General features: G+C 40.5%; 1 protein-coding gene across 2 annotated transcripts in view; it reads left to right on the top strand.

The window, feature by feature from the left end:
• NME7 (NME/NM23 family member 7) overlaps positions 1 to 15,903 on the top strand; it is a 125,361-nt gene that overhangs the window by 101,741 nt on the left and 7,717 nt on the right. For both annotated transcript variants that reach the window (XM_072137737.1, XM_072137736.1), the window contains one exon: positions 13,875 to 13,982. In XM_072137737.1, coding sequence (XP_071993838.1) covers positions 13,875 to 13,982 — 108 coding nt within the window. The remainder of the gene's footprint in view (positions 1 to 13,874; positions 13,983 to 15,903) is intronic.

Below are 15,903 nucleotides of genomic sequence, written 5' to 3'. Positions count from 1 at the left end.
CATAAACATAAGGCATACAACAACAACATTACCATCGTCCATTTTACTGTAAATGTTACCATACTGTACCTTAAATTTTTATTTTATTAAATAATCCATGCCATGTACTCAGAAAAATTCCAAATGCAATGAAAATGGTGAAAAAACGCATTTGCGCCATTTTCTTGTGGGCTTGGATATTACGTCTTTCACTGAGCGCCCCAAATGACATGTCTACTTTATTCTTTGGGTCGGTACGATTAAGGGGATACCAAATTTGTATAGGTTTTATAATGTTTTCATACATTTACAAAAATGAAAACCTCCTGTGCAAAAATTATTTTTTCGATTTAGCCAACTTCTGACGCTAATAACTTTTTAATATTTTGGTGTATGGAGCTGTGGGTGGTGTCATTTTTGTGCGAAATTTGATAATATTTTCAATGATATCATTTTTAGGACTGTACGACCTTTTGATCACTTTTTATAGATTTTTTTATATTTTTCAAAATGGCAAAAAAGTGCCATTTTCGACTTTGGGCGCTATTTTCCGTTACGGGGTTAAACACATTGAAAAACCGTTATCATATTTTGATAGATCGGGCATTTTCGGACGCGTCGACACCTGATGTGTTTATGATTTTTACTGTTTATTTATATTTATGTCAGTTCTAGGGAAAGGGGGGTGATTTGAAATTTTAGGTTTTTTTATTATATATTTTTTTTTCCTTTTTTTACATTTTTATTTATACTATCTTTCAGACTCCCTAGGGTACTTTAACCCTAGGTTGTCTGATCTATCCTACCAAATACTGCCATACTACAGTATGGCAGTATATGGGGATTTTCCTCATTAATTACAATGTGCTATCAGCACATTGTAATGAAGGGGTTAAAACGAAATACTATGGAGACGTCACGGGGAGCGGCGATACCAGGTAAGATGGCGGCGCCCATGCGCCGCTATCTTTTTGAGGCTGCCGGCAGCCATCGCTGTGAAAACACTCGCGATCGGTGCTAGCAATATGCAGCAAAGACTTACCGGCTATGGAGAGGGCTCAGCCCGTGAGCCCTCTCCATGCAGCGCAACCTGACCGCCGCCGTGAATACACGGCGGGCGGTCGCGATTACCGGCGTATAAGACGACCCCAGACTAGACAGAAGATTTTTCTGTCTTCAAAAGTCGTCTTATACGCCGGAATATACGGTATATAAAAAGTGTCTGCTACAAGTATCCAAGTGTGACAAAACAGCACAATTTGTGCAGAATTTCACAGGTCACCCATAGTATTTGGAACAGGACTCCTTGCATCGTTTTAATACATGATACAAGGAGTCCCTTTTTCCCCAGCATAAAAGCAGTGTCGAATTGTAATCATGATTACAGTTGGGCGCCACTTTTCCACTCCACCCTAATAAAACGAATCAATTAAATATACTTACTCCAAAATGACACTTTAAAAAAAGACATTTCACCCCACTAGAAAATAATGTGGTGCAAAGCCATGCCCTTTCCACAAAGCTACACTGCTATCCTGAAACTGATGACTTAAGAAGTGCTGGGCTGCGATTTTGTTGCACGCGACCCCTTTGTGGCGCAGCTGAGCTGGCTTCCATGCTACACAAATTCGTGGGCGTGTCGGCGGTCGGATCAAGCGCATATTCACCTTTCAAATTGTTTCGCACAATTTGTGTCGCAAAAGTTGGTAAACTCTGTCGGACGAGTGTGGGAAAGTGCCAGATTCATGATTTCTGGCGCACGGTTTTAGGGAATCGCTGCACGCAGCATTATAGGTGGACAATGCACTTTTAGTGAACTCGGGTGACCTTGTAAGTAAATGTGCCCCTGTGTCCCAGGATACTGCAGACAGCTTCCTGTAGTTAACCACTTAATAAATGTATTCTGTAATGTATACTTCCATACGTTACTAGAGACTGGGCAATTCCATAGAATGAGGAGTGAGAGGGGTAAAGAACAGTCATATAATGGATACAGACATCCAAATACTGTAATTAATATTAATGGACTTTCCCTGGTTAATGACTTTATGAAGATGTACACTGGCTGTAGAGAGAAGTCATCCTTCCTCATTTATATTTCATCACGTTTCAAGATCGCTTGGATCTACTTTGTGTTCTTTTCTTTTTATATATCATCCACTATTTGTTCCTTTGGATGGCTACGGCTCTTATGAATGCCGCCACTAATTGACATTTCAGATACTGCAACTTAATAAGCAACATATTCTCTCTAGTTAATAAATCATTCACCGGGCCGGTCATTAGGTGCAGTTGTTTTCTTTTATCTTATGTATCTGTCCAAGTCACTTCTCAGAAACTCATAAAGTGATATCATTATCTGAGAGGTACTCAGCACTAGCATCAAAGGCTTTATATTTCCAAGAGTTATTTTCCAACCCCAGGAAAGAAAAAAACCCCAATGAAATATACATTCAGATTCCGTCCATTGTTGTCAATTAGCGCTGTATATATAGCAGCGTGGTGTCCATCATTTGGCTAGTGGCCATGTACTCACCAAGTATGAAGTAGCTTCAGGATTTGCTAGGAAACCTGAGCAGATATGCAATGTAGCATATGCTGGTTGGGCACAAATGAGGTTTTTTATTTTGAGAAATGGGAGTTTCAGACCAGTAAGGTTGGTCCTTAAATTACGGACTGATTACAGTTTGGCTCCTGTTTTGCAGAGGAACAAGGGACTGCTTATACTTGAGTCCCATCATCTGCACTGTGTGCAGTGTCCTGTTTCATGGAACGACCAATCTGGGATTCAGATACGATCAACCATGTTTGTCTGTTTAAATTAACCCACCCAAAATAAACACTTCATTAAAAACTATGATTAAAAAGCATTGCCCATATTCCTAAATGGTTCCTCTAAAGGCCAGCAATGTTAAAAATCAGTTTGTTTACTTATATGCAACTCACCTAAGATGAGTCAAATCACAGTATGTGAGTCCTGCATATTCATGGTTGCTTGCACTGCCATGCCTCCCTGTTCCTGATTGACAGGCCTCTCTTCTATCACCATGCTGCCATAACATAGGACACCAAAAAAATAGAAGAATAATGGCTCTCATCTCGAGGATAGAGGCATCAGAGGAATATGTATAAAGACATCTAAAAGCGTCCAGTCAGGACCCAGTCTGGCAGCGTCCAGTCAGGACCCAGTCTGGCAGCGTCCAGTCAGGACCCAGTCTGGCAGCGTCCAGTCAGGACCCAGTCTGGCAGCGTCCAGTCAGTATTGCAGGGTATTATCATGAATAAGCAATCAGATGATTGCTTGTTCATGTTCCATGGTGGAAGAAATAAAGAAGTTAAAAAAAAAGTTATTCAATAAAAAATACATTCATAAATTAATTAAAATGCCCCAAATCCCCATTAACATATGAAATAACATAATGTGGAAAAGGTCAAAATCATAACACAATCCCTACACATATAGAATCACCACTTCTTTAATGGCCGTAGAATAAAAATTAATTGTTATTAAACCCGCGTGATGAATGCCGTTGAAACTGTTAAAAGCCCACCAAAACTGATTTTTAACAATTTCATCCCACAAAAATGCAATAGAAAGATAAAAAAAAATCTACTCCAGAATGATACTAGTGCAAAGTCCTGCAAAAAAAAAAAAAAATGCTATTGCACTTGGAAGATGGCGATGCAAAAAAAATAGAATTTTTTTTTCCCCATACTGTATTTGGTTTTATCTTGAAAATATAAGAAAAGTATATAAGTCTGGTAGCCCCATAATTGTATTGACCCATAGAATAAAAATAAGCTCTTTATTATATGCTAAACACCGGGAAAAAAAGTAAAAAATCAATTACATAATTGAAGCTTTTATAATCCTCCAACAGCAAAAAAGTCAATATATTTTAAACAATAGGTGGTACCTACTCCAAAAAGGAATCACGGGAAAATACATCTTATCCTGCCACACATGGCTCTACTAATGATAAAACTAAAACTTTATAGCCTACAAAAGAGCGGCAATGTCTATAGGACAAAACTGTCAGCTGCAGGGCGCTCTTTCACTTCTGTGCCTCACTGTGCGCCCATACAACAAGTAACATCCACATGTGGGGGGGGGGGGTCCACCGTATTCAGGACTCTTTTTTATCTTTTGCTAATGTGTAAATTTTGGGGCTAAATGAACATATAACCGACAAAATTAGACCATTCTTAATTTCACCTCCATTTTGATTACCGTATATACTTGTGTATAAGCCGAGATTTTCAGCACAAAAAATGTGCTGAAAAACCTCGCCTCGGCTTATACACGAGTCAATAATAAAAATAAATACATTAATACTCACCCTCCGGTGTCCCCGATGTTCCTCGCGGCTCCCGGCGGCTCCCGATCTCTGTCGCGGCTCCCGGCGGCTTCTTCACTCTTCACTGGCCGGGAGATCGCGCTGGCCGTCGCACACTGTGATGCGACGCTGTTGCCGCGGATGACGTCATCAGCGGCGACAGCGCGGCATCACAGTGTGCGACGGCCAGCGCGATCTCCCGGCCAGAGAAGAGTGAAGAAGCCGCCGGGAGCCGCGATGGGGATCGGAAGCCGCCGGGAGCCGCGACGAACATCGGGACAACCGAGGGTGAGTATTAAGTTTATTTCTTTATCTCTATATTGGCTGCTGTATACTGATGGGGGCAGGCTGTATACTACTGGGGACAAGCTGTATACTACTGGGGGCTGTGCTGTGTACTACTGGGGGCTGTGCTGTGTACTACTGGGGGCTGTGCTGTGTACTACTGGGGGCAGGCTGTATACTACTGGGGGCAGGCTGTATACTACTGGGGGCAGGCTGTATACTACTGGGGGCAGGCTGTATACTACTGGGGGCAGGCTGTATACTACTGGGTTCAGGCTGTATACTACTGGGTGCAAGCTGTATACTACTGGGGGCAAGCTGTATACTACTGGGGGCAAGCTGTATACTACTGGGGGCAGGCTGTATACTACATGGGGGCAGGCTGTATACTACATGGGGGCAGGCTGTATACTACATGGGGGCTGGTTGGCTGTATACTACATGGGGGCTGGCTGTATACTACACCCTCGGCTTATACTCGAGTCAATAGGTTTTCCCAGTTTTCAGTGGTAAAATTAGGGGTCTCGGCTTATACTCGGGTCGGCTTATACTCAAGTATATACGGTAATATGCAGATCTAAGGGACTTAACAATATTCCTAAAAGCTGTTTCAGATAGTTTGATAGTTTCAGATGGGTTGATATGAGGGGGTTTCTTATATTATATATTTCAAATTTCATTAAAAACAATAATGATCCCCATAAAAGTCAATTCTGAAATCTCATTGAAAATTCAGAAAAACAATGTTAAATCTGTAAGCCGCGTTACATCAAAATAATTCTTGAAATATGTGAAAAAAACCTCACCTCTGCTTATGCACGAGTCAATTAAAAAATAAACTTACATACTCACTTTCCGGCACCCACAATGATTGGCGCGGCTCCCCGATGCTCTGTGCGGCTCCTCTTATTTCTTCTCTCTGCTGTAACAGCCGGTAGAGACGCGCCCATGCATTCTGCCGGCCGGCACACACTATGACATAATCTGCTGCAACACCGCCGCATCTTAGTGTGCGCCAGCTGGCAGAGCGCATGGATTCTTCTGCCGGCTGTTACAGAAGAGTGAAAAAAGAAGAGGAGCCACGGGGACCGGAGCATCAGGGATCTGCACCGAGCATTGGGAGCACAGGAGGTGAGTATGTACGTTTATTTTTTTATGTGTTGGACAAACTGTGGGCTGGCTGGCTGTATACTAAACAAACAATCTTAAAATCACTTTGATAAGTAAGTGTTCAAAAGTTATAACCATATAAAGCGAGTCAGAATACAAAAAATGGAGCTGAGCCTTAAGCTACAAGTACAGGCTACGTCCTGAAGGGGTTAAAAATAACTTTTAGCTTGTGACAATGTGTATATTGATGACGCCAAGTTGCAGAATCACAAGGAGACGAATGGCCAAGTTTTAAAGTTTCTGAATTCCTTTAACCACTGCCTGAACAATATGCTAACACCTTAAAGGAGTATGCAGCAAATGTTAAATCCTAACTAAACCTTTGGAGCTTTTTTTTTTAAAAAGGAATTTCATAAATGGATAGAACAGGTTCTTTCTTCCCTTTCTTCTGTAGTGAGCAGTTTATCTGAAAGCATTTAGAGGTCTGTCTACTTCAAACAGAAAAGGAGGCTAATGATTAACCCTTTCCATACCTAGAGAATATTTCCCATGTCATTAGGAAAAGAGATGAGTGAAACTTTAAGTCCAGATGTGTCCTGAACAACCTGGACATATTGCCGTATGGCCAACAGTGCAGCCAATCCAGCAAATTGATGCCCCTAGTTACTAGCCAGGGGTGTCCCCCTTATCAGATTCCCTTAAATTTAATACATCTCAGTACAAATTTGCACTTTTATTATAACGAGAGCCTGTGCTTCATCTATAGGCCTCTCTGAATCTTGTTACACTACATAAACCGAATGATGATAAACACTCGCCCAGAGCAGGAAAATTCACAATGCGCATGTGCTCACTGATAACCTGTCTTGATTAGATTTATGGGGGTAAGACATCAGCCGAGTGACGATTAGTGGAGGCTTCAGATATTGGAACCCCAGCAATCTGATATTCACCTCAAAGGGGTATCCCGGAATATGAATATCTGCTACAAAAACCCATGATGCTATGAACATGTGAATATAACAAAACTCAGAAGTCATTAGTCATAAAATGAAGCTTAAATAGTTTGATTTTATGATTCACAAAATGCTATAGGCTTTCTAAAGTGGAGGAGTTATCACCAAGATGGCCGCACCTGGAAACTACAAGTCCCATGAAACTTTAGTTCTCAGTAACGCCTCCTCTGTCTCAGACTCTGCTCCCAGTGATGATGTAACAGACTGTCCTGCTCTGTTACCATAGTAATGATGTGTAACTGCCATCACTGCACATTACCTCACTGGGGTGGTGTCTCACCACAACACTGGCCATACTGGTTGCACTGCAACCAACCGACTACAGCCAAACATAATGGTGATCACATGACCTGCCCAGGCAGGTGCAGCACATGTGATGTGGACATGTGACCAGCGGCCATCTTCTATCCTGTGTCTCCTTCGCAGGGACTGATTAAATAGCCAGTAGCATTTTAATTCTTCTTCATACTATATGTTCACAACATGGGAGCAAATAAAATAACAATGAATTACATATTAGCTTATAATTTAATGAGCCATTTAAATATGTATTATTCTTATTCCTGGACGACCCCTTTAAGGATAGATTATATCACTGTAGTATCCACATAGATTCTATTTCCAGAAATGTCCCTTTTAGGATCATAGTAAGAATCTAATAGATGGCTATCTTCCATCTTTATATGAGACTGTCAGCCTTAAACAATGGTCACATTGCAGAGGACTCCTCTGCAGTACAAGTACTGGATTGTAAATGGGTCATGTGTACATTTCCCATATGATGCAAGCTATTCATTGACATGTACCAGCTATTATATTGAGACACATGACTGGGAGGTCAGACTGGTTTCCTCTTCTAACAAAAATACGCTACATGTATATTTTTCACTTTTGCCAAATGTATTGAGGCAGTCTGAGGAAATTTTTGCTGTTTTGACTCTAGTGAATATTTACTATACTGTTAATATGTGACAAATCCTGGTGCAAATCCAGTTTGAGATCTTTTTCTCACGGTCTCCGTATGGCTTACATGTGAAAAAATGCCAAAAGGATCCAATATATCACATCAGGGTTTTGTAGCACGTTGGATGGGTTTTAGTCACACATTACCCTGACTTTGACATTATAAAACACTGTGGGGCTTATTTACTTACCTGGTCACTGGAGTGTCCGATGATAATGCACTGCGATTTACTAAGATTGTGCGCCCGGTACCCTGCATGTGTCGCTTCCCCGATGACGACTCGCGACCCTTAGTAAATGAGCCCCTGTATTTCATGTAATTCTGGCTGCCCAGTATCAACATCTATTGAAGTTGTAATGGCCACAGAATCCAACAACAAAGTTCCAGAATCAAAACTAATCCGCTATTGGTGCGTCTTGGTTACATATTTGCCTGCTTAATAGAAGAGTCCATAAAATTCATGAGGTTCTTTTGGCTGAGAGGGGAATTAAGTTCCAGACAATTTCTACAATAAGGCACGGCCTGCCTTTACTTTGTGGGAAGATCAGGCTGGGAGCTAGTTCTTATTGTCCAACCTCAGTGCCTGAGCTTCATTTCTGTTGTTATGGCACAGAGCCTAAAAGCTAATCCCAGACTGCAATAAGGGCCTAGTATAGCAATTATAAGAATAATAATCTTTATGAACCATAGGGTATACGTTTGTTAACTCTTTCCAGGAGGGGAAAAAGGAAGAAGCAAGAAATGTTGAATTTATTTAGCTCATTAAAATGTGTATTGGAGATTTCAAGGGATTAAGGGAACCTGATCAGGTCATTTGAAGAATAAATAAAGTGAGTGACTACATACTGTATGTCTATAACAAAAACAGCGCATATCCCGAAAAAATGCAAAGATTAATAGTTAGATATTGAAGTAAATTTATTTTATTAATTTGCTCTAAAGAAAACCCACAAGCATTTATATAGACAAGATGAAAAACATCCAGGTTGGTGGACTCCTTTAATGAATAAGTAGAACGCATCAGTACAACAAGGGTGCAAAATATAAAAACCTCTTTTATATATAATAAAAAAAATGTATGTAAATGCAAGATATCACACAGATTTTCTGTCAGAATATAAATGGAAAAGGATGTAGGGTTTTTTTTATCATTATGTTCAAAAAAGAGAAAAACTGTATCCGGCCCTCCAAGCTAAAGGTATAAAATCGTGCTTTATTGTCACTCCATTAAAAGAGAATTACGTTGCATAGTCCTCTAGACCTACGCGTTATGAACTCTACTGTCTAGTTCTTACTCATGGTCCAGACCATGAGTAAGAACTAGATTGTAAAGTTCGAAACGTGCCATAACAACCTCCTGCGGCAGTGTAGAACTTACCTCCTCGTAGACGCTGATCAGATTAGTCTGACAGGAACGGTACCTCATAAACCCATCCTGATGCTGGCTGATAAGGTTATGTACAGGGAGATACTCCAGCAACTATAACAAACCCCTCAAATATTTTCCCCACAGCAGAAAGGGTTAAAGGGAACCTGTCATCAGCAATTGGCCTAATAAACAACTACCAGAATATTGTCAGGCAGCGTAACACCTTCTACTTTTTGTTTCTTACATGATCCAGAAAATCAACTTTGAAGTGAGATGTTAATTGCTTGTATAAAGTCAAGGAAGAGAGAGTAACACCGAAGTCAAGGTGAGGGGCTCTGAACACCTCTGTGATTGACATCATGCATCAGACTTCAGGAGATCTGATTAGTGATGTCTATGGATTCAGGACCATCAATTACAGTGACGGGGGCTTTCTGAGGAAGAAATAGCTAGACTTTATACAGCCAATTTACATATCACTTCAAAGTAGATTTCCTGGATGCTGCCACCACATGGGGACATGAAAGGACCATGCTCCTGAAGGTGTTCAGCTGCTTGACAACAAACGGGTAGTGGTTAATTATGTATATTTTTGCTGACAAGTTCCCTTTGAACTCACAAGCCTGTAGTTTCCAGTATCGCTTTTTTGTATACCGTTTGGTATATGCCAGTCCTGTGGAACAGAACCTGTGCTTTAAATATTAAAAATAATGGTCTGTATATTGCAGTACATAATTCATGCAGTACCTTATTGCTAAAAATCGGGGAAGAAGTGAGTATCAGTAGCAGCAAGTCATTTGCTTCTCAGTGATGTGACTGTCCTTATATGGCCAATTACATCACTGGGGATGCCGTGGATGGATGCTATAAGCTATTATGGTCTCTGCTGAGCGTATATATATATCGTTTAGCAGGGGGAAGTAGGATGGAAAGACAGAAATTGCTGTTCTTTGTTTCCTTCTGGATGCAACATATACTGTGCAGACAGGCAAAAAGGATGTCCCCGCCTGCTAGCATATGTAAATGGATATGTTCCGAGTGTATGCCGGGAGCTTTCCTGCAATATATACTGAAAGTATCCAAAAAAAAATAAGATGTGAATGGAGCCAACCACCATTTACTGAACAACCAGTCTAGGTTAAGTTCATGTGCGCCATGTTTATAGTTTTTTCTGGATTTTTTAGTAGAGCCTTGATAACTCCTCTTGTGCTGAAGTGCACTATGTTTTGTACAGGGACCTGTTCTCCACCTCCTTCTCTCTGACTCAAGTCACATTTGTAGAGGTCTCGTGGCCATACACTGCAGCCTCCACTCATAGCAGATGTTTGGGAGCACTTCAGCATGAGGGACCGCCTTTGGTGCACCTGAAGCAGGGGCATGCACCAAATGAAACTGTCTCTTTTAAAGTAATCCGTTCAGTCAGTGTTTCCATGTAAAGACACTTTTATTTTACATAACATCATATAGAGTTACATGAAAATGTACTTCACTTATTTACATGTGCGCTCTCCTGGTTTCTCTCTCCAGTCTAATGGAGTGATTTCACTTTGTTTCTTGTCAAGCATTCAAGATCTTATCTCCCCATTGTCTTTGTTCTTATCTAAGAAATTAACTGTAGATCTCATGGTACAGATAGACCCGTTTCCTGAGGACCTGGAGTAATACAATGCTCCTTATTGCAGTTTCCTCCCGGAGTAACCCTTTTTGTTCCATTTTAATGGATGAGTAACTTTTGTTTTGAGATAAACTTCAGTACATCAAAGAAACTTCTTTGAGACCTAGATACAGGAGTGAGCTGAGGCAGATAATATATATGAATGTTTTCCTACACATATGGTAAGGGGAATTCATATTATATGTTTATAAACATCCAAAAAAAACCACCAAAAACTGAAAGTGAAAAATCAAAATATAAAAATGGCTGCACTTCCTCCCTTTAACTCATCAATTCCTATGGTGTATTATACATAAAACTTTGAAATCTATAAAGAAATCTTCTCTATGTGTAATCAAAGGCTTAGCCATGGTCCTTTCACCTTACTTTTCTTTGCATGTGGCAGTAATAAACAGGCTACAGCAGGGGCCTATCTGGTACAGAACTTAATGGGAAGCTGTCAACAGAAATTGACCCCAAAAAATCACTACTTTCATATTGTGAAGCAGATGAACATTTTCCCAAACGTGTTTCTTTCACGGTCCAGGGTGGTGTCTTCTTCCAGAAAATCTGAGATGTAAATTGGTTGCATAAAGTCATAGAATCGGAGAGTTTAAAACTGAAGTCAAGCTCTCCCTGCCTCAGAATGGAAGGTATGGACTATAATTCTGTTGTTATCCAAATTATTCACCAGGCGTCAGGACTCAAGAACATAAGAACCAATTACAGAATAGGAGGCTTTCTGGGGAAAGGGGAGCTTGACTTCTGCACCAGCTTTCATGACTTCATACAACGGTTTACAACTCTCTTTAAAGTTTGTTTTCTGGCTGATGCCCCCACCCTGTGCTATGAAAGAAACCTGATCTGGAAGGAGTTTAGCTGCTTGACAACATAGAGGTAATGGCTTATAAGGCCAATTTTTGCTGACAGATTCCCTTTACATCTTACCCTTTTCCAAGCCTCATTTCTAGATCTAGTTTTCCTAGTATAGTATTGTGGGCAGAGGAGTTGCAGTAGGAAATGTTCTGTAACATAGATATGAGAGTATGTTTCATCTCTTCCATTTGTTGACCATTTACTGGTGAATATGAGAACATACAAACCACTCTTAGTTTTTATGGATATCCTTCGTTGTCCATGCCCTGTGAGGTTCCTCCTACCGGGGAGGCAGTGTTTCCATTATTTTTCTGTCACAGTTGAGTAGATGACCTCCATGTTAATAGGACAGTGTTACTGGACAATGTAATCCATAAAATGAAATGTTTTCAGTGTGTTGTATGAATAGAATATACCTAAGAGAGCTGCGTGAGCCTCCATATGTCCCGTGTGCAACATTGGACAATATTTCAAAAGGAGTGTCACAGATGTGTGTGATATAGAGGACATTTTACCATCTCTAATTGCAGAATGATTTTAATATATACCTATATAGTTTATAATATAGGTAATGCCCTCAGCTCCAAGGGTCTCATTGAGATACTCAGCCCTATCTGACACCTCTTTATAAGAGATCCACTGATATGATTAGGTTTCCTACGTCCCAGACAAGGTCCATTGTTTGATACTCTCAGTCCTCTCAGATCCACTTCACATACAGTTCTGACATCATCACAATAGTAAATGATGACCTCATAATTGTCCAACATAGTGGATCTTCTAGCATTTTCATGTCCCTTGAATTATAGAAGTGAAAGTGTTGCCTGCAGACAACATTGCGGGAAACACATTGTACCCTCCATGGTATTTTTGCACAGTTTATTTCTCAACATATCTTGCAACATCAAGCCAGAGTACACCACACCTTCTGTACAATGATCTAGATATTTCCTGGTGCAGATGCAAATTAGGAATCTGTTGCATTTGTCATGACCTCACACTTATACCAGTGTTTTTAGAAAGTACTTTTAATTTCAGACAAAGAGATAACTCAAGTAATACAAAGTACTATTAAAAGAAATCTACCAACAATATCAAGCATGGAACACTTACTTATAGGTCCAGGTACAGTGACTCATATTTGTTATCCACGGCCTCCTTCCTTCTATAATCAACTTTTATAATCCCACAAAGACAAGATTCTTAAATCTACCCAGGATAACAAAATAACACATAATCTAATGCTCTGTTATTAATACAGCATTTCTCAGATATAATTCCTACCTGTCACTATCAGTCCAGATTAATTATGTCCTGACTAATTGTATCAGTCCTATACAATTATGGGTGCCCTGGGATCCGACTGTAAATCTTCTGATTTTTATGATCGGCAGGACAGATTCTTCTCATGAATTGATTCTCCTGTCTGCTGGATGCAGTGTGATCTCTGCCCCTTCCCCTGCATTACCAGACAAGCTCACACATAGACACTCACAGACACTTCCTGCCAGAAAGCAGCCTGAGCAGAATTACTCTACGAGCTACAGATAGCAGAGGAAGGAGGCATATAACAGAGCTGATTGTGTGTGCTATTGCTGAGTTTACAGAGTGTCATTATGTGTTATATCCATCTCATGGATCTCATCGTCTCTCTTCTCTGATCTGTCTCATCTCTCTTTTTCTATGTGTCAGATACTAGTAGAATCTTTAGAAGCTAAATGAAAGTGTATATAAACCTGTACGCTGATAATCTAACATTGTCACATTGTCACCACACAGCATCTCATAGCACAGAGGACTCATGAAGTGTCTGCATAGAGAGTCTCTGCCAACACTGTGGAATTTTACACTGACCATCACTGAGTGATTGGAGCTAAAACAGCAATAAAACTGAGTAAAATTGTAAAGTTAGGGGTTAAAAAATATCTTTATTGTGTAACCATCACTATGGGGTTATAATTTGAGAACTTTCTTTCATGGGCAGACCCCTTTAAGCTAATGCGCCAAAAGGGCTCTCAGTGGTGTTACCAGAGTCCATCTGTACTGTGGCTTCACTGGATCTTACACTGTGCAGAGCACTTCCCCACACCCACTGTGTAAGATTACTGCAGTCAGAGGGAGGGAGCAGATGCGGAGACACAAAGTGTGATTGGCATGTGTGGATATAGCCCTACATAACATCGTAGCTAGTTAGGTAGGTAAATAGTGGTGACTGATTCCTTTAAAGCATAAATGGCACCATATCACTGTTCAATCAGCGGTAACATTTGTTATTTTATTTCAGGAAATAGCACGCCACCTTCGACCTAGGACACTTCGTGCACAGTTTGGGAAAAATAAAGTAAAAAATGCTGTGCATTGTACTGACCTTCCAGAAGATGCAGTGTTGGAGGTAAGATTATGTATTTCCAAAACCTAAAGACCAGATCTATACATGGTCTCATACTTTTAGAGACTCTAAAGTCTCTGCCCTAGTGTGGATAATCTTGCATGGTTTGGGGGCAAAAGTGGGAGTCTGGGGTGGGACTTAAAACCTCCCCATTTTATCAAATGTAAACTTCGTGAGCAAATTTATCACACATCTTATTTGTGTGGCACCCATATTTCCCTAAGTTTACAAATTCAGTGACATTTGCCAGATTGTAGGCATTGTTATACAAGATGCTGGGTGAAATAGTAGGCGCTTCCACTAAAACAAGAATAAACACATGTGCCAGGGTGGCAGCACAGAAGACTTGGCAGACACTGGTGTTTAGCTTGGGTTTCTTCATCATATAATCACATCAGACTCCTGAACGTGTTGCTCTTGAGGATTAAAACCTTATTTACATATTACAAGGCTTGGCTTGTATTCTCAGCATTCATGAAAGTATATGAACCTCTCGAGCACCTAAGTCCAGTTCTTGCAGGAATTAGCCAGATTATATGCTTCAGGTGAGTTAGTTAATGCATGGGAATGATCCAAGTGTAGACTCAACGGCTGGGCATAACCTCTAGGATACCTCACCCTCCACCTCCGTCATTCATTTTCAACCATTATGTGTAGTGGGGAGTATATGAGAAGATAGTTATCACCCCCATGGTTATAGTGACATTGTGACACACAATGACTTGTCACTGCGTTGTAGAATTTTACTGTGACGTTACTAAATAAACCTGCCTTAGCTTTTTTGATAGATTATGTACTGATTAAAATGCCTACATGAAGGGATAACCGTACTCATGACTCTATAACCTCTGAAGTTCATTCACATTAAAGAAAGATACAGGGGGACATTTATCAGAAGTGTCTGAGGTAAAACTGTTCTAGTTGCCAATGAAATCCAATCAGAGCTCGGGTTTAATTTTTTTAAACACCTGTGGGAAAATGAAAGCTGAGCTCTGATTGGTTTCCATGGGCTACTAGAGCAGTTCTGCTCTCAGACACTCCTGATAAATTTCCCCTACAAGTTTTATTTAGTCTGATAGGGAAACAAGATTAGGTAAAGGCAGTGTAGGGCTTAGGACACAGGCAGGAATCCACCATCAGAAATACCTCCGTTAGCGGATTCCTGATGGTAGATTTTTATCCTTTTAATATAATTAGAGAATAATGGATTTTTTTAAATGGTGTAATAGCATTTGAGGTTGTAGTGGTTCCAAGGGACCCGTGCCCGCTCCATTGCCACATATAATTAGCCAGCGGGGAGACATGAGGACATACCATGCTAATTGTGAAGTGACAATCCGTAACCTAGACCAAGCTGTCTGAGGATTCACCAGATTTATCACAGAAGTTCACGCTGTAATTGGCGCATCTGGGTGGCCATGTTAAGGATCTTTTGTCCAGCTTAGCCTTCCTGCACATAATGTGTGCAGGTATAAGGGACGCAAACAAGGGTTCCATGGACCTTTGGTTGCTTTCCATGTGTCATCCAGGAGTGAGCTTCTCTCAGGAGTAATGAAAATGACTGCCCGGGATACAATTAAGTGCAGGGATAGGACCTGCACGATCTTTAGTGTCTCTGACAGTCAGCTTATGCGTTGGACTGTGAAATTCATAGCCGCGTGAATGAGTCTATAGTAGCATATGAGGATATGTGCTAGGTGTTGTAAATGCGACTAGCAGACATATTTAGGTCCTCATCGTGTACAGGTAGCCTTACTCTGCACCAAGCCCTTTTTACTTTTATCCACAATCATTGTCAATTGTTTAAAATTACTTGTGTTTAGGCACACTTTGATTCAGAATACTGGTGCTACCTATTAAATCTTCCTAATAAATATTAAGTACTGAGACAAACTAGATCAGCCAACCAGCTGTCAGGCATCTG

The sequence above is a fragment of the Engystomops pustulosus genome, chromosome 2 (genome assembly GCF_040894005.1).
Source record: "Engystomops pustulosus chromosome 2, aEngPut4.maternal, whole genome shotgun sequence".
NCBI lineage: Eukaryota > Metazoa > Chordata > Amphibia > Anura > Leptodactylidae > Engystomops > Engystomops pustulosus.
Note: the sequence above shows the minus strand (reverse complement) of the source record. Positions and strands in the feature narration are given on the sequence as shown.